Genomic DNA, 19,627 nt, shown 5'->3' with positions numbered 1-19,627 from the left:
GGGGAGCAAACAGAAAAAAGGTGCTCCCCCTTGGCTCCTCCTCTGGCCACGCCCCTGGCTCCTCCCATTTCCCCCCCAGATTAACCCCGGGCCAGCTCAGGACTCCTGCGGACTTCCCGGGGGTGCGGATACCCCCGTCTCCCTGCGGTCCCGGGAGAGTCAATCCTGCCCAGCCTGCTCTGCAGGTGTCCCCCGCCAGACTGCGCCACCCGGCCCCACCCACGGGGTCCCGTCTCCCCTGCCCAGGGCTCCAGGCTCCTGTGCCGCGCCAGGGCTCCCCATCCAGACAGCGCGGCCTGCGCCCCTGCCCTGCGGGCCCGGCCCCGGGGAGCCCCTCGCCCGGAGGGGACCCCCCAGTGCAAGGCACTGGACCCCTGCCGCTCACGTTCTGTCCTGCGCCGCCGCCTGTCCCCGGCTGATCCCGGCCCCGCGCCGTGGGCGGATCCCGGCCCCGGCTCTGGGCGGGGAGCGCTTGGCCTCCGAGCCCTGAGCCGCTGCAGGAGGTGGCTGCTCCTGCGGCGATGTTGGGGCCGTGTGGAGCGCGATGGCCGAGGAGCCGGCCCCTTCGCTCCTCCGGCCGCGCCTGCCGCCCCCCATGGCTCCTCCGGCCGTGCTGCCCCCAGCGCCGGCCCGGCCGTCCTGCGCCACCGCCTGTCCCCGGCCGATCCCAGCCCCGCGCCGCGGGCAGATCCCGGCTCCGGCTCCGGGCGGGGAGCGCTTGGCCGCCGAGCCCTGAGCCGCCGCAGGAGGTGGCTGCGCCTGCGGCGATGTTGGGGCCGCATGGGGCGCGATGGCCGAGGAGCCGGCCCCCTCTCTCCTCCGGCCGCCCCCCATGGCTCCTCTGGCAGTGCTGCCCCCGGCGCCGGCCCGGCAGGCGCCGCTTTGGGGAAAAGGGATGAGGGGAAGCGGCTGCTTCCCCTGCTAGCTACGCTACTGTATAAGATTAGAGGTTTATGGTCAGAAAAGTAGGATGCCCGGTTGTCAAGAGTCTGGCAAAACTAGAGAACTATTATGCTTGAACTCAAAACATTTCTAACCACCTAATAAATTCTTTTTCAGCTATAGTGGTGCATCAGAACAGTAATTAATGATTAGTCATAAGTGCTTGGAAAGAAACTGCACTGATGACTAATTTGTGTAACTAAAACCTCTTATCAAAGCAAAATATTGGCTGTAGCCAGTGTGGATTACATTTGTGATAAAGGGGTGAACTTTGGCATGTAGAAAACAAGCACCAGCTCTATCAATAGTGTGCTGAGTGCTACATGGCTCTGGTAACAGATAAAAGATGGTGGGGGGAAAACATCAGGAGATGAGGTCTCCTTAAATCAAAATGATTCTCTAACATCATTTGTTTAAAATCTATATAATACAAACCAACGCAGTTATCTTTGATGAAGAGTATCAGGAACGTATCACCATGTTTCCAAAACTATGGCTTGGAGTTGCCCTGACAGTCTCAAGCTCTGAAAGAGACCACCTTGCTTTTCTCTTGCACTCAGAAAGGGTGGTAGCACTCTCCAGAGAAAGATGTGTGTCCATCCTTTCTCAGCTAGAATGTTGGGTCAGCCCAATGAAAGGCCTTTGAGAGAACTAAAGGGGAAAAAAGGAAATCTATGTAGTCAGGATATATTTTTAAAGCAACGGTATTACATTGAGCCTGAAAACATTTCTACCCCACATTCAGAGAGACTTCAGTTTAGTAATGGCTGAGTCTTGGAATGGGAGAAGATCAACTGAATGAGAAAAAGAGATAGAGAGCATGCTACAGCCATAGTGGGTGTTAGGGAGAGTGGCTGAGCAGCCAGGTCAGGATTGAGTCCTAACTCTTTAAAAAAATAATTGGTAAATAGAGCATCTGAAAGAGTATGATGTCCATTTACAGAATGATCAAACAAAGAGACTGAGAAAAAGATTGAGACATGCAAGCTATGGAATAATTGTACAGTTTACATCAGACATTTATTTGTTGGATGATATCCAAATAGTATAATCAAAACATTCACTATATAAAGGCTTTCTGTATATTTTACAGGAGGGGAAACAAAACAGCTTGCACTTCAATTTGTGGTTTGTATTGTTTAGCATAAACCTTCCATAAACACACACAAACTCAATTCTTTATGCAAGTATTCAGTACTGGCTTGAGAGTTTTTGGTGTCCTATACAAACTAGAAAATGTATAACCTTCACAGTAAATAGTCCCTAAATATTGTACTGACCCCAATACTTAGCTGTTCTTGAGGTAACCTCCTGATCTGTATGTATGGTACAGCCATCCTGATTTCATTGTTGCTTATCTATTAATCTTATTTGTCTGTTTTAGCAGGATTAAAGCCAAAAACATACATCTCACCTCTTCCCAATAAATTCACTTTAAAAACCTGTGTTAAAAGAATACACTGCAAACCCATCCTCCTCACTTTAGAGTAAACAGAAATTATCTATCAGGTTTTCTCCTACATGATTGGGCCCCTAAAGGATCTTTGTTTTAAAATTATTTAACTTGGCCAGAGTCCTTCTTAGAAAATATTACCTCCTAGATTCCAAAAATGTTTTTTATTTTGGAAAACAGATTCATCCTGCATCTGAAAATTTAACAATAATAACAAAACAGGTTGTGACGGGTTGGATCACCAAAAAAACCCTGGGAGCTGCCACCCAATGTGCCAAGACTACCTCTGCTCCTGTTTTCCCTGCCAACTCAGGACTCCAGCACCCTGTCTTGCTGAGCCAGACACTCCCGTCTGCTCCAACAAAGACCCAGGGTCTAAATTACTTGCCCCAAAGCTGCAGGTTTACCTGAAAACAGCTCACAGAAGTGTGCTTGTCTTTAGCACTCTGATGCCCAACTCCCAATGGGGTCTAAACCCAAATAAATCCGTTTTACCCTGTATAAAGCTTATGCAGGGTAAACTCATAAATTGTTCGCCCTCTATATAACACTGATAGAGAGATATGCACGGTTGTTTGCTCCCCGAGGTATTAATACATACTCTGAGTTAATCAATAAGTAAAAAGTGATTTTATTAAATACAGAAAGTAGGATTTAAGTGGTTCCAAGTAGTAACAGAACAAAGTAAGTCACCAAGCAAAATAAAATAAAATGTGCAAATCTATGTCTAATCAAACTGAATACAGGTAATCTCACCCTCAGAGATGCTTTAGTAAGTTTTTTCCTCAGATTGGACACCTTCCAGGCCTGGGCACAATTATTTCCCCTGGTACAGCTCTTGTTCCAGCTCAGGTGGTAGCTAGGGGATTCTTCATGATGGCTCCTCTCTCCCCCTTTGTTCTGTTCCACCCCTTTATATATCTTTTGCATAAGGCGGGAACCCTTTGTCCCTCTGGGTTTCCACCCCCCCCCCCCTCACTGGAAAAGCACCAGGTTAAAGATGGATTCCAGTTCAGGTGACATGATCATATGTCACTGCAAGACTTCATTACCCACTTGCCAGCACACACATATACAGGAAGACTCACAGGTAAAACACAGCCATCTGCAGACAATGGTCCTGGTTAATGGGAGTCATCAAGATTCCAAACCACCATTAATGGCCCACACTTTGCATAATTACAATAGGCCCTCAGAGTTATTTTATATTTCTAGTTTTAGACACAAGAGTGGTACATTTATACAAATAGGATGATCACACTCAGTAGATTATAAGCTTTGTAATGATACCTTACAAGAGACCTTTTGCATGAAGCATATCCCAGTTACATTATAGTCACGTATCATATTTTTATAAAACCATATAGACTGCACAACGTCACACAGCTATTACAGTAAAAACAAAACAATACTGAATAAATCCGTCTGTGCTCCCTAGGGTGGGAAGTGATGCAATGGAGATAACACTAGACAGTCATTTTTAACTATTTCCTTGATACACCCTGTTGTGCTAGGGAGGAGAACTCTTATCAGTAAAGCTATTGTAAACTTATATATGCAAAAACACTTTGAATGAAAAACAACTGAGATTTTGGATGTGAAAATGGCAGAAATTCAGCAGTTGCAATTCAGCCCCCTTATAGATTCACAGGCTTAGAAGGGACCTCAAGAGTCATCTAGTCTAACCCCCTGCCAAGATGCAGGATCTGTTGTGTCTAAACCAGCCAAGACAGATGGCTATCATCCAGCCTCCTTTTGAGAACCTCCAGTGAAGGAGCTTCCACGACCTCCCTAGGCAGTTTGTTCTATTGTCCTACTGTTCTTACAGTTTGGAAGTTTTTCCTGAGATTTAATCTAAATCTGCTATACACAGATGTGTAAAGATAACATCCCCATAGCATTTCATCATAGGGGAGTATTGGGGGAATGTTATCTGTTTGCAAAGGCAAGACTGCAATGGTGGCCGCTGTGATATGTTGTATTAGTGCTTATCATGTTTATTTTTATGCGTTACCTTTCCTGTGAGAGCCAGAATTTTTGATTTCCTTTTGTGTGTACTAAATCTCACACTTAATATGGTGTACTGTTAACCTAAATTTAGGAATGAGAGCCTAAATTGTCAGGTGTTGGATATCTTAAAGTTAGCCTCCCATCTCCATATTTGGGCATCTAAATAAAAGTGGCCTGATTTTCAAAGGTACTGAGCACCTCCAGTTCCTATTAACACGTTTGTTTTACCAGTTTACTTTTCATGAAAATCAGGCCATTTTGCTTAGGTGCCCAAATCCAGAATTAGCCACCTAACTTTAGGCACCCACTAAGGTTTGAAATTTTGGGGCATATGTTCCATTTTGTCTTTGGTTGGGGGAAGGAAAAGAGCGTGATTGACTAGACATCGATGTAAAAGTCTAATAAAAGAACGGGTATGTTAAAGGTGCAGCTTGAACAGGCACCCTGGATTGGATACAGTCACTCCTCTCAGTATAGGCATCTCTTCTCCAGTTTGTATTTGACTGTCTGATGCAGGATTCAAAATGGGATATGTAGTAATTGAACTGGAGATGAGGAAATTTTGTTTAAATGTGAGATGCTCCACGTGTGCACATGTGATCCTGAGCCCCCTCTCTTGTTAATAATTTAAACTAGAAGAAAATAGCAGGATGCACAATTTTCAGACATTGAACATGTGTCTAAAGTGTTTTCAAATGTTAAGGTGCTTAGGGGCAGATGTTCAAATGTAGGGGTATGCACACAAGTATTAGAGGTGTGTGTTGCAAAATCAGGTATTTGCACAAGTGTATGGTCAGTTGACTGGCCATGTGTAAGTACCTGATTTGCATGCACACATCTAGAATTGGCATGCACAAACCTCTCCATGGCTCTGGCATAGGTCATCGGTTCCTCTAGAAGGAGGGGGTGGGTCTGGGGAAAGTTTGAAGTTCTAAAGAAACAAAATCCATACACTGTTTTTGAAGTTATTCTAACACAAAACAGCATCCAGAAACTGCTCGTTCCTTTTCTGATAAAGTTTTGTCTAAGAGTTTTGGTTTATCAGCTGAGTGAATAAGAAATATTGGGGCATTACAATGGAACTTGAATACGTTTGTGCTTTAAAATGGGACCTTTTCTGTTTCCATAGTGACTTGGATTTGTAATTAGTGTCTTCCCTAAAATGGAAACTGAGCCCAAAGCAGCGTGTGTGTGAGGTCTGGGTCAGCAGCTAACCTCCTAGAGCCCAGCAGCAGGGATTGGCAAATGTTGCTGTCAGTCAGTGGCTGGAGCTGAGTGTTTGTAAGGGCAGTTGGGGGGTGGAGCTCAAGGGAAGAGGGCGAAGGAGAGGAGCTGCAGGTTCTGTAGCTGTGACTCCGGTGAAGCCAGAGCGGTGATGCAGCCACCACACCCCGGGCTGAGCAGAAATGAGATTTTGCGCTAGGGTGAGTTTTCCCATTGAGATTCTGGTTCACTTTTTAATCATTTTAGACCCCAAAGGCCGCCCCAGGGCCAGCTTGGAGCCTGGAGCATGACTCCAAGCGGCTGGCAGGGTCTGGTGCTTCCAGCTCTCGCCCTGTCCCTGAGCTGAGCAGGGATTGTGACCGCTTCTGCCTTGCCCCCGGGCTGCGTGTTCTTCCAAGCGCGGCAGGTTCCTTACGAAACGAATCTGTCCCTGCTTCCCTCCGCCCCGGGGGCAGATTGTGTGTCGCCCGCCCGCGCTCCGGCCTGTCCCCGCTACAAACGCAGCTTGGACTTTTCCGAGACTTTTCGCTGTGGTGCAGCTAACAACGTGCGCTCTCTTCTCTCCCCCACTAGCCCTGAGGCGCTCGGAGGGGTCCGGCCGGCGGCAGCGGAGAAGAAGCGAGCGGACAGGGACCAGGCAGGCGCCTTCCGTGCAGAGCCGATTGCCCCTGCCCCAGCTGAACGCCTGCGCCTCGCACCCCCAGCCGGTCCTGGGCGGTGCGATGCTGGCGCGGGCTTGGGCCCTAGGGAAGGAATCTGCCTACGCCCCTCGCGTACCTTAGCCGAGAACTCGCCCCTCCGAGAAGAGCGTGGCCCATCCTAGCCCCGTCCGTAGCTAAGAGGAAGGGCTCCTGCTCCCCGCCCCGGCCGGCGCCGTGCTCCGGGGGCAGGATGGTGGATGTGTTCAGCGGGCGGCCCCTGCTCACCCGGGACGGGCACGCCGTGGATCCTGAGGAGGTTTTGCAGAACAAGATCGTGGGCTTGTACTTCTCGGCCGGCTGGTGCTCCCCGTGCCGGGACTTCACCCCCATCCTGTGCGACTTCTACAGCGAGCTGCTGGAGGGCGCCCGCCCGCCGGCCCCTTTCGAGATCGTCTTCATCTCGTCCGACCGCAGCCCCGAGGAGATGGTCGAGTACATGCACGACATGCACGGGGACTGGCTGGCGCTGCCCTTCCACGACCCCTACAAGCAGTGAGTGGGGGTAGGGGGGAGGGTTAGCAGCAGCCTGTTACCCGCAGGCTGGGGGGCCCCTGCCTTGGGGGAGCTACGCGATCCGGGGGTGGGATGGCCAGGACCGCAGCCGTTGCTATACCCTAGACCAGGTGCTTCGGGCTGGGTTTAAATCCAAGCTAGAACGTGCCAAGTTTGCACCCAGCCTCTCGAGTTCCACTGGCTGAACGTGTAAGTGCCTCTAGTGCCCAAAGCACGTAGACCCTGCCACAGTCTGGTGGCGCCCCGGCTGCAGAACTCGAGAGCTGGCACCTGGGTCCTGCTGGATCCCAGCCAACCTTGGGCCCCAAATTCTAAGGTGGAAATCTAGAAGAACTGTCCCTGAAACCTGTCCCTTTTCTGACTTGCACCGATGAACCCCTGACCATACTGCACCCTGGCACCACAGCACCAGATCCAATACCTAGACCCTGCTAGATCAGGCCAGTGTTTGCTTTTGGCCCCCAATTCTTCTACATAAATAGAGAACAAGTGTAGATGCTCCAGCACTCCCATTGTACCAGGACCCGTGAAGAAGAGCTCTGTGTAGCTAGAAAGCTTGTCTCTCTCATCTACCGAAGTTGGTCCAATAAAAGGTCACCCACCTTGTTTCTAGGGAAAAAAATAACCTTTTGCCATGATGAAAACTGGTAAACAGCAAGGTGCCTTAAGGTTTCCTCTAGGGTCCTGTATTGTTTTATGTATTTATTAACTGCCTGGAAAGGGGAGTGTGTAGTGAGGTAGCAAACTTTGCAGGTGAGACAAAGTTACTTAGATTATTCCAGTCCAGAGAAGAGTGAGAGGAATGGAAGAGAGACATAAACAAGCTAGGTGACTGGACAGCATGATGAAGTTCAATATAGACAAATGTAAGGTAATGCATATTGGAGGGAAAAGTTTGAACTGATGTGCTTTACAGGGTTCTAAACTAATTGTATCAAGTGAGGAAAGTCACTGTAACCAGCTCAATTTAAACAAACAAAAATTTCCCATGAAAAATAATCCATTGGAAATGTATCTGTCTTTGCTGCCCCAATTTGTAGCAATTTTCCACCTAGTGAAACTGTGGGTGCACTAACCTGTTTAGTTACACGGGGTCAGAAAAAGGAAATTCAGAAAAATATCAGTATTGTTTTTAAGGAAGTATTTTTGGTAACATTTTGTAATGTTTGCTGGAGTGTGGCAGTGATCTTTTAAAGTTAGCTTGCAAGTCTGATGATTGATGTTACTTTGATTAGTTGGCTTACTCCTGCCGTGATAGGGTGCATTGATTTTAAATCAAAGCAATTTAAATAATCAATTTAATCATGACTTAAATCAGAAAGCAGGAAAACTTGTTTTAAATAGTCAATTTTAATTGTGTTTTGCATTTGTACTTTTGTAGTTATTTTCCTAAAGAAACGCTTATCCTCATTAGTTGGTAACCATTAAAACATATTATTTAAACTGAATATATCATTTACGCTAAATTTGGTCCTCCTTTTTGCTAGCCAGGAGGATACACTACATCTATACATATTTATTTAAGCAATTGTATAGCTTAATTTATTTTTATTCAGGTTATTAATTTTTATATTTTTATTATGTCAGAAAATGGTGAATGATGCATTTCTTATTAGATTATTTTTTTACTTGTGATTTGTGTCAAGATCTATTTGGATGGAAATGCAAATTCAATTAATGCACAAAAACAAGCATTTAAAATTTTTGATTAAATAAAACTACTTTAAAAGTGCTGGATACATTTTTAAAAGTTTATCAAAACATGTTTTGCATTTAAAGTAGCTGATTTAATAAACAAAGGAAATATTATCTGCAGTTAATTAATTGATCTGATTGTTTCAAGTCACCATTTTCATCAATATTCTAGAACTAGTAGTTCTCGCCTCTCACATGGCTAATTAAGGTCTTTCTCTTTAAAAGTTCCAGAGAGCTTTAATGACAGGTTGTAGCCCACGAAAGCTTATGCTCTAATAAATTTGTTAGTCTCTAAGGTGCCACAAGTACTCCTGTTCTTTTTTAGAGAGCTTTAATGTTTCTGTATTAAAGCTAGCAATACCACAAGACACCACACTTAGAAGGGTTTAAGCATAACAAGTAATTGAAATTGGAGTGAATTCTGAGAGCTGAAATCCTGTAGCGTATTACACTAATGATATATTTTAACTGTTAACACAATTTTTAAAAACAAAAATGACTGAGGTTAGCTCTGTTAGGACTTCTGAGAGAAAGATTTCTCTAAATTTTAATACTCTGTCTAATCCCGACTTGCACATGCTGAATAGACAGGCAGGTTGTATGGTGAACCTGCAAGAGGGCAGGGAATAGTCAATGGCAAAACTCTTTGTGGGTTTTGCTCTGAGTAGGTCTAATTGACATAGTGCCTAAAACTATGTTGACAGCTGGTGGGTGGTGTCTATAAAAGCTCCCAACATTGTGAACAATGAGTAGCAATAATGGGATGGGTATATAAAAGAAAACATCCCTTCTATATGTTGGGATTCCCTCCGAGACCTTTTCCACTTGGCTTATCTGAAACACTTCGTCCAGTACTTGATCCAATTCTCTGGAATCCAAAAACTAGGTTTGAATCTGGCCTTGTCTCTGAGGCTTTTTATTTGGCATTTCATAAAGCTACACCTGAGGTGATCAAGCTCAGGGGTAGGTGAGTGCATAAATCAGAATATACACAGATTCTGAAACAGACTTAACACATGTGTTACATGCTTTATGATTGGCTTACTAATTTTGTGAACCAATCCCTGTATAGATCATGAGCTATCCATGCGCTACAACCTGTGATAGTAAGCAAAGCAAAGCTGCAAGCTTATCACACAGTACTCCTCTTCTTAATATTTCTTTGTTTACTAGCTACGTATTATTTATGAAGCCACTTGTGAATTCATGCTTTGTCCATTGTTAACCCCTGTTTCCTTACTTCTGTTTTCTTTCATTGTTCATGCAAGGCCTACACCATAGAAAACACAGTTGTTGTGCAGTAGCTGCAGTAAGACCCTGGAACAGGATTTCCTCTTCACCCCTTTCTCCCTTTCTGGGATAGCGGTGAATTCTTTTCTCCTTTTCCTCATTTACTTTCTCAGAGCAGAAGGGGAGGGGTAGTGTTACTATTTTATGAATGCACATCAAAACTGATCTGGTAGTTGATTTGTGGCATTCCAATAGCATTAGCACAGTGGAACCTGCTTTTAGAGAAGCCAAGGGTCACCGTAAGCAGAGTGAAGCAAAAGTCTATTGAAATTAATTGAATGGTTTGAACTATAGGCAGAAATTTGCTAGAATAGAATTCATACAAAGAAAGTTCCACTCTTGATTAAACATAGAATACCTGAATTGTTGGTGAATAGTGAATTTGATGGTCTACTCTGTGTGCACAAATGGATGATCTCATTTGCATAGCTAGGCTATATTTAGAGGGGACAGTATCCTTCTTTTCTCTCTCCCCTCCTTTGTTTGTTTGTTACACCCACTTGTAGGCTCTTGTCCTACATTAGACTGTAAACTCTTTGAGTCAGGGACTATCTTTCTATATGTTAATACAGTGTCCAGCACAATCATAGGCACCGGGTTTCTAATCTGCCAGGGGGTGCTCCCCCCTGGCTCCGTCCAGGCCACGTCCCCACTCCACCCCTTCCCCCAAGGCCCCACCCTCCTTCTTCCCACCCTGCCTCTTCCCCGCCCAGTTCCGTCACCGAGCATGCCCTCGCTCCTTCCCCCTCCCCCCAGCCCCTCCTGATGCTGTGAAACAGCTGATCCATAGCAGTTGGTAGGCACTGGGAGGGGGAGGCGCAGATCGGGCCTGCTGGCGGGCAGGAGGCACTGGGGGGAGGGAGGGGGGCTGCCGGTGAGTGCTCAGCCACCATTTCCCCCACCTCCCCCCCCCCCCCCCCCCCCGTGCTGGAGCACCCAGTGAGTCGGCACCTATGAGCACAATGCAATCCCAATTCTGATTGGGGCTCCTAGATGCTATATAATAATATAACCAGGACTAGGTTGTTTTAAAAAGTGAATGGATTACATGTGATTCATGTCACTAAGAAATGAACTCCTCTAACCACAGAACAATACTCCAATACAGCCCATATAGTATATTTCCCCACACTGCCTCGCCAATGTGCTTTGATGTTGATCTGGAGGGAAACATTCTCTAGTGGTGAGAGTAGTTTGATTTTTGATCTGCCTGTTGAGACCACTGCCAAGTAATGCTCAAAAATAACAGGAGTACTTGTGGCACCTTAGAGACTAACAAATTTATTAGAGCATAAGCTTTCGTCGGATGCATATAGAGTGAAACATATATTGAGACAACTCCCACCTGTTCATGCTCTCTGTATGTGTGTATATATATCTCCTCAATATATGTTTCACTCTATATGCATCCGAAGAAGTGGGTTGTAGCCCACGAAAGCTTATGCTCTAATAAATTTGTTAGTCTCTAAGGTGCCACAAGTACTCCTGTTATTTTTTTGCGGATACAGACTAACACGGCTGCTACTCTGAAACCTGCCAAGTAATGCTAATTCTGGTGGTGGTTTTGTAATATTGGTTTCTTTCTACTTAAAACTAGATTGAGGTCTCAAAGGCATTTTATATAATTTTACTGAACAGTTTCTAGGTAGTAACAATATCTGGTCACTACCAACATTGGCTGAATTCAAGTGACCTAAAGGGGGAAGGTTCTGTATTCCACAAGCCATTCAGCATGTGCCATGGGAAGGCACAAGTCTAGTGATTAAAGCTCCGGTCTCAGTCATGAGATCTGGGTTCTGTTCCTGACTCCGTGTCTTGCTCTGTGATATGAGCAAGTCACTTTATCTGTGTCTGTCCTCCAGATGAGGAAATTGAGGTAGAGAATTACATTTACTTCTTCCTCATGGGAGCACTGGGAAGGTTGATGTTTTGTCATGTTTTCTGAAATCCTCTTATGAAATGTGGCATGTCCGATAGTGCCATGTGTGCATATTAAGAGTCTTAAGTGGCTAATGTAAAAACAGCAAAGAAGAATTGTTAAGTGTTAATAAGTCATGTATGAATATTTAATCAAAATGTGGCTTATTTTAAGTGTTTGGAAATTATAGCTAAATAACTTAATTGCTCATTTTTGGAGCATGCAACAAGGTGCTGTAATATCTTTATTAAACTATTTTAGCTGGTGAGCTCAATACATACTGTAGTCTCATAGCTGCAAGAATTTAAATTCAAACCAGGATCACAGGCGTCCCTCAGGGCTGTGCATCTTAAATGTGTCTGAGTTAGGACATAAGTAGGGGTGTAGGCAACAACAAAATATAACTCCTGATTGTGTTTTACTCCTGGCGGAATTCTGCACCACTGCACAATGCAGAATTTTGTGGAAATTAATGTTGTACATGCAGAATTTCTTCTTCCCTCCCCCCCCGAAATGGGCTACAGAGATGCCAGCTACCACTAGGGGCTGCTGGACCTGGCACAACCCAGCTCGCAAATAGAAGACAAGGATGGGGAAAGGGGAAGGGAACTGGAGGGTTCCCAGCAGCTGCAGTTCCCAGCACGTCCTGATGGAAGAAGGTGGCAGTATGCAGGAAATTTCATGCAAGCCCGGGACCTGTTTCTCCCTCTGGATCCCTGGGCTCTGGGGCATATGGGGTGTGTGTGTGTGTGTGTCTGGCCTGAGGAGGGTGTGGCTGGGCTCTGGGGGGTAGGGGATGTGAATGTCTTGGGGGTCATGGCTGGGTTCTGGGGGCAAGGGGGTGTATGTGGCCCCCCTGGCTGGGCTCTGCGGGGAGGGGGCAGAGAAACAGGAACTGGGTTGTCATAGGGTTTTCCTTAACTCTACTCCAGGGGGAATTTTTGTGTCTGTATTGTTACAGACATACTTGCTGACAGGTATTTTGAAATAAATTACCAAAATAATTGAAACTGGTGTGATTATATAGTGTTATTTTGACAAATAGCTTTTGCAGAATTTTTAATTTTTTGGCAGAGAATTCCCCCAGGAGTAGTGTTTATTGGCTTTGTATTGCTGCTGCTGGGTGCACCTTGTGATCCTGGTGGAGGGGGATAGGAACGAACAGGAGGAAGATGAAGCAAATAGAAGAAAAGGAAGCGATTAGCACAGGGGTCGGCAACCTGCGGCATGCGAGCCGATTTTTACTGGCACGCTGCAGCCATTCGGGGTCCCGGCCGCTGGCCCCGCTCAGCCTGCTGCTGGCCTTGGTGAATGGAACTCCTGGCCAGCAGTGGGCTGAGCGGGGCCGGCGGTCAGGACCCCGGCTGGCAGGAGCCGGCGGACGGAACCCCAGACCGGCAGCGGGCTGAGCATCTCAGCCCGCTGCTGGTCTGGGGTTCCGGCTGCCGGCCCCTTGCCAGCCGGGGTCCCGGCCATCAGCCCCGCTCAGCCTGCTGCCGGTCTGGGATACCAGTCACTGGCCCTGCTTACCTCGCTGCTGGTTTGGGGTTCCAGCCTCCTGGCTCCCTGCTAGCTGGGGTCCAGGCATCCGGCCTTGCTCAGCCCTCCTGCCGGCCTGGGGTACCAGCAGCCAGCCCAGGGCTTAAAAACTTTAAAACTTTGTTTGTATATTACAGTAATCGTTAAAACATGTATAATGTTAATAAATACATAGGTTTGATGAAACAAAGTAGTTGTACTTATGTGCCTGTGCTTAATTTGTGTTTTCGACAATTTACCTTCTAAAAAAATCTTGCATGTCTCGCACCCGAGGTTAAGAACCACTGCACTAAACTGATAAGATCTGCATTTTAATTTAATTTTAAATGAAGCTTCTTAAACATTTTAAAAACCTTGTTTACTGTACATACAACAATAGTTTAGTTATATAATATAGATGTATAGAGCGAGACCTTCTAAAAACGTTAAAATGTATTACTGGCACATGAAACCTTAAATTAGAGTGTATAAATGAAGACTCAGCACACCACTTCTGAAAGGTTGCCGACCCCTGAATTAGCAGATAGGCGGGGGTACAAGCAGGCAGTCTAGGAACAGCAAATTAGGCTGTTTTTGCATTGTGATCCATACAGGCAGACTGCTGTGCCTATGCTATGTCCCCTCAGACTTCATGTGGGTGCAGCAGTGCACCCATCTGGATCACAGTGCAGGATTGAGGCCTTAATATGCAGTAGTTAAGTTTCCTGCTCCACTTGCCAGCAGACCTGAAACCCCTGTAGAAGAAGCTTATTCCGCCCCTAGAGAGATGGAGCAGTTTGTATTGCTTTCTGGCAATTCCCTCTAGCTAAATGGCAGGCAGCTTTGACTGACTCCATATTCAGTTCACCTTAATTGGAGTGAGGCCTTTGGAGTGGGGAGAGAAGGATTCCAAAAAATCCCTGAAAAAAGGAAGGTGGGTGGAAGGTAGTCCAAAGACACAGAGAATGGTGGAAGGGGTAAAACTAGCTATGTATTTATACTAAGCTCCTCACTGTGGTCTGAGGTGTATGGGTCTGGGAAGAGAGTGACAGATATAAGCACGTATGAATGAGGCAATAAATGCACATGAGAGGGAAGAAGGGGGAATGCATGGGAAAGGGGAAGAGGGGGCTTTGCTTACTTTTAAGCAAGTGATTGAGTTGATAGCTGAAGAAAACTCAGAAATAAAACTTCTCCATTCCTTCCTTGGAATTTGAGTCCAGCCCAACGGACAAAATTAGACTCCTAACTTATGTTACTCTTGAGGATACGTCTGTAACGTTTAATAATGTAGACAATTCTTAAATTTGTTAGAAATACGCAATAAATAGTATGAATACACAGGAGCTGTGCATTATTCTGTTTACCACTGCTAATAAAGGTTAGCAAGACTGCCACCATTTACAAGGATAGCTGTCTTTTGAGTAACAAGTCCTACCCTCCCAGATGGAGAGAAATATATCCTATAATTCTGTTATGAATTATAGTATATAGCATGCTATCGCTGCCGTTAACTTTGTGCTCCCCGTGAATGCACTAGCTATATATTTTAGAAGAACTGAAAAATAACTAATGGTTGTGAAGTCCTTTCGGCTCTTAGGTGAATTAAACTGAGTTCATTTTTCATTATTGTTCACTTTAATCAGAGGTATCTGCAGAAGCCTTTGGTATAATGGATGAAATATTAGGAAACACAAAGACAGATAGTTGAGTAAAACACCTTATGCAGTAAAAGCATTTTTTGTAATGAACCATCGTCAGAAATAGCTACAGCCAATTTAGTAAAATGTGTTGGCAGCTCACAGTCTGGTCAAGTGTAGGTGCCATAAGTTTGCACAGATGTTGTAGTGCTTGGAAACATTGAACGAGCAGAGCATTATATCTTACTAGCAGCTGAATGCCCGTGTTTGTTGCAGGGGGTGAGGCAGTTGGGCCAAGTAATCCACCATCTGTGCAGTCTCCCTCATACGACCAATGACATTGTTGCATGTGTACAGTCAGGTTTGTGATTGGTTGTGTTACCTCTGATATCACATTGATATTCCAGTTTGGGGTAGACATCCCAATCTGTCCCAACCATCCTTTCTGTGAAGGTTGAAAATCTCACTATATCTTCCTTTTCACCTCCCCAACTTGAGTTGGAGACCCCAACATCTAGAACTGGGGTGGGCAAACTACAGCCCGCGGGCCGTCAGACCTTTTAATCTGGCCCTTGAGCTCCCTCCAGGGAGCGGAGTTATGGGCTTGCCCCGCTCCGTGTGGCTCCCAGAAGCAGCAGCATGTCCCCCCTCCAGCTCCTTGGCATAGGAGCAGCCAGGGGACTCCGCATGCTGCCCCCGCCCCAAGCGCCGGCTCTGCAACTCCCATTGGCCGGCAACTGCAGCCAGTGGGAGCTGCAGGGGCGGTGCCTGCGGACGGGCAGCATGTAGAGCCACCTTGCCACGCCTCCGCATAGGAGACAGAGGGGGACATGCCGTTGCTTCCGGGAGCTGCTTGAGGTAAGTGCGGCCTGGAACCTGCACCTCTGACCTCCTCCCAATCCCCTGCCCTAGCCCTGATCCCCCTCCTGCCCTCTGAACCCCTCAGTCCCAGCCCGGAGCACCCTCCTGCACCCCAAACCCCCCAGCCTCACCCTAGAGTCCACGCCCCCCAACCGGAACCCTCATCTCTCTCCCCCCCCCCCCCCGCACTCTAACCCCCTGCCCCAGCCTGGAGCCCCCTCCTGTTCTCTAAACCCCTCAGCCACAGCCTGGAGCCCCCTCCCCTTCACCCCAACCCCTGAAGCACCCCAGATCCCCCTCCTGTACCCTGAACCCCTCATTTATGGCCCCACCCTGGAACCCGCACCCAAGCTCAGAGCCTGTACCCCCTCCCACACCCTGACCCCCTGCCTCAGCCCAGAGCCCCCTCCCAGATTCCAAAACCCCTCTGTTCCATTCCCAGTCCACAACCCCCTCCTGCACCCCAAACCCCTCATCCCTGGCTCCATGCCAGAGCCTTCACCCCCTTTTGCATCCCAACCCCTTGCCCCAGCCTGGAGCCCCTTCCTGCACCCTGAACTCGTCATTTCTGTCACCACCCCAGAGCCCTCACCCCCTCCTGCACCCCAACCCCCAATTCAGTGAGCATTCATGGCCTGCCATACAATTTCCATACCCAGATGTGGCCCTCAGGCCAAAAAGTTTGCCCACCCCGATCTAGAAGGAGATCACATCTATACCTCTACGCAATACACTGTAAATATCTAGGTCACAGACTTCAAAGTACCCATCATCAAATCATGCTAGCATATTACTTTGTTTTTAATTGTATTTATTTATTTTACCAAGGAGAGAAGAGAGTTGACATCTGTGGTATGTGTTGCATTTTCATTTCAGGCCAGAGATTAGAAATTTGTGGTTATGATAAATAAGCCTGTCCAGCAGACAGAAGGTGGGCAGATGGCTGGCAGAAATGTTTGTTCCTGGAGTGTGCAAAGTGGTATTTCACAGGCATATAGTTGTCTAAGTGATGGTACCCTCTGTGAGGATATCTTCAGTATTTCTTTCCATTCACTTAACTGTTCATTGCCATAACATTAAATGCTTAGACATGTTTTTAACTGTGATGTTCCATGGTTACACATAGGTTCCAACTTAAATCAAGGCAAAGCAATCTTTTGGCTTAGTTTTCGTGATTTAAAATTATGGGGCTGTTGAGGAGCTTTGGAGTGCCACAGTGTCTCTGCCATCTCCTGTCTTTGCTCAGTGGCGCTTAGGATCTCTGCAGGCTCCCCACCTCCATCCCTGTCTCTTTCTACAAAGTAGAACCATCCCTTGCTCTCGCTGCTCTACAGAGCTGCAAGTTCCAAAGAGTAAGTGGTTTCCTGCACTACTCTGCAGTTTCTCTTCTCCACCTCTCTTTGCCTTGATGCTGGCTTGGCTCTCCCCTACCCACAACAACCATTGGCTCCTGGGCAACTCAGCTCCCTCCCTCATAGGCACTTTGTTACTCCTTTAAAGAAAACAAAGCAGAGGGCCTTCAGGTGCCAGTAGCAGCAAAGAGCCAAGCCAGCGCTGATTGTATTGAGGGACAGAGGGAACCAACATTCATTGCATCAAGGATGGAACTAGCATGGGGATGTTCAGCATCAGCTGGATTGTGAGGCAGCCTTAATCACTGTGGCTGTTAGTTCTTCACATCAGAAAATAGCCACACACAACTCCAGTTTTATTCCTGGAGTTTGATGACACCCGTGTGAAAATGCATATATTTATAGGGACCTCTACGTTTGCTGTGTCTCTGAATATTAGAAATGTAGGTTTTCTGTTGTTTTGTTAAAAGGACACTGTAATAACTAGATTTCAGTTTCCTCAGATTTGGTCAGCTGGCCATCAGTCTGTATCTTTTTATCACTTAAATTCCTGTGTAAACTGAGAAACTCTGTCACTTTGGGTTAATTTAAGGTACTTTTAAGAGTACAGCCTTTCCTTATGATGGATTATGAAACTTGTTTCAATGAGGAATTTAAAGTCTCATTAATTCAAATTGGCACAGTTTAATATCCCTATGTGAGGAGAAATGGAGTAGCCATCATTGTATAATGCTAATTTATACTATACCTTGGAGAATGAAAACTCCTGAGGTGAGATCCTCATCCCCGTTCCAGCGACTTCACACATAGTAAAAGGGCCAGAGCAGCATAACGGGTCCTAAGAATTACTGTTTTGGCTAAGGGAGAATTCCCCTGGTGCAGGTGCACTATGGAAGAGGGCTGCCTTCTGAGGATCCTCTTGTAAGCCAAGGGCATGCTGGGGTGAGACTGGAGCAAGCAGTGCTTATGGAGGCTCCAGGCAGTACTGCAGCCCGTATGGAAGCCCAAGGGAGACTGCTGTAACTTAGATTAGGTCCTCCAGGGCTACAGAGCAGCCCAGAATCTTGAGGGTACAAAGAGGGCTAAAAGCTTTCCCTATGTTGCAAGTTCTGTGTTTGCACCTCTAAGAGATGCAGCACAGAATCTCACCCCTGGTGTGTGTGTTTTCAGTTTTTATTGCATAGACCACTCCTTTAAAAATACTTGACGGCTTGCTGAAATGTTTCTAACAGCGTGTTTAACTTTGTGTTTTGTTTCCAGTGATTTGAAGAAGAAATACAATATAACGGCCATCCCCAAACTGGTGATTGTGAAACAAACTGGAGAAGTCATTACTGACAAGGGAAGGAAACAGATCAGAGAAAGAGGGCTAAGCTGCTTCCAAAACTGGCTCGAGGGGGCAGATGTCTTTCAGAATTTTTCTAACTGAACAAAAATTGGGAGATACAAGCAAGACAGCTAGACAAGGCTTGTGGGGGAACTTGCAGAGTTCCCAAACTATAACTTCTTTGGTTAGAACAGAGGGCATTATTGATTAGGAGCCATTACATTTTAGTCCAAACTGTAGAAAGCAGAATATGCCAATAGGCTAACATAGTTCAGAACAAACGCACTTACCATTTTATTCATGTTGTCTTGTTTACTGCAGTTAGTACAAACACCAAAGCATTCATAATAATATTCAAGAGTTGTGTATTTTAGGGATCTTTCAGACAGATAGAAGGGCAGCCCTGTGAAATCTATGCAAATGTTTTATTTTTGCAGATGTGTACAGGTAAAAAAAATACATATTTTTCTCAACAAGAAGATTTTTCTGGTGATTAGCACATAATTTATATTTATTGATAAAACAGAAGTATATTTGCTTTAATAAAGTACTATTTATGCATTGCATGATTTCAGATGTCTCCTTTGATATGTTACACGTAAATCTGAACAGAAAATGACTTGGCTCTTAAATGGGGTGCACTGTTTGCCCAGGCATAAGGTTGGGGTGGGTTTTTTGTACACTTTACAGGCTCTCTTTCCATTTTTTTTATCTCCAGATTTTTCCCCCCAATACCATAGTGTCAATCAACATCTCCAGTTCGCAATCAGGCTTTCTAAAAAATATCAGTGTTTTGTGTGTGTGTTTGCAATGGGGAGAGGAGTGGCGGGAAGGAGGAGAAAGGCAGGGGATATATAGGTGAAGTGTCCATGTTAAACAAAGATGCTAACCAGGCTGGTGTCTAGTATTTAGAGCACAAAACTATGGGTCTGATTTTCCTCATGTACATTAGTGTAAACTTTTGACTTCAGCAAAGTTTCATACAGCAGAGTCCATGCAGAACTGGTAGGAGAGGAGAATCTGTCCTTTAGGCCTTATGAGCCCAATTTCTGGATGAACTGCCAATGTGGATGACGATTGTTAAGCACATCTGTCAGGGTATGAGGTAATTCACAGAAAATGAGGCACTTTGCCTGCAGGACTCTCAAGCACATTCTCTAAATGAAATATACACAGTTACCAT

At 45.9% G+C, this 19,627-nt stretch overlaps 1 protein-coding gene across 1 annotated transcript; it reads left to right on the top strand.

Annotated features, from left to right (window-relative positions):
• The first annotated feature begins 6,520 nt into the window (after window positions 1-6,520).
• Window positions 6,521-18,546, top strand: NXNL2 (nucleoredoxin like 2). The gene is made up of 2 exons (XM_065405863.1): window positions 6,521-6,822; window positions 18,378-18,546. The coding sequence occupies exons 1-2, from the start codon at window positions 6,521-6,523 to the stop codon at window positions 18,544-18,546; spliced, it is 471 nt and encodes a 156-aa protein (XP_065261935.1).
• The last annotated feature ends 1,081 nt before the right edge of the window (window positions 18,547-19,627 follow it).

The sequence above is a fragment of the Emys orbicularis genome, chromosome 6 (assembly GCF_028017835.1).
Source record: "Emys orbicularis isolate rEmyOrb1 chromosome 6, rEmyOrb1.hap1, whole genome shotgun sequence".
NCBI classification, from domain to species: Eukaryota; Metazoa; Chordata; order Testudines; family Emydidae; genus Emys; species Emys orbicularis.
Note: the sequence above shows the minus strand (reverse complement) of the source record. Positions and strands in the feature narration are given on the sequence as shown.

Excerpts from the sequence above, each read along its gene's own strand:
- NXNL2 (XM_065405863.1), top strand. The coding sequence starts at position 6,521 with ATGGTGGATGTGTTCAGCGGGCGGCCCCTGCTCACCCGGGACGGGCAC. Across the intron at positions 6,823-18,377 it reads TTCCACGACCCCTACAAGCA|TGATTTGAAGAAGAAATACA; the intron begins GTGAGTGGGGGT and ends TTTTGTTTCCAG.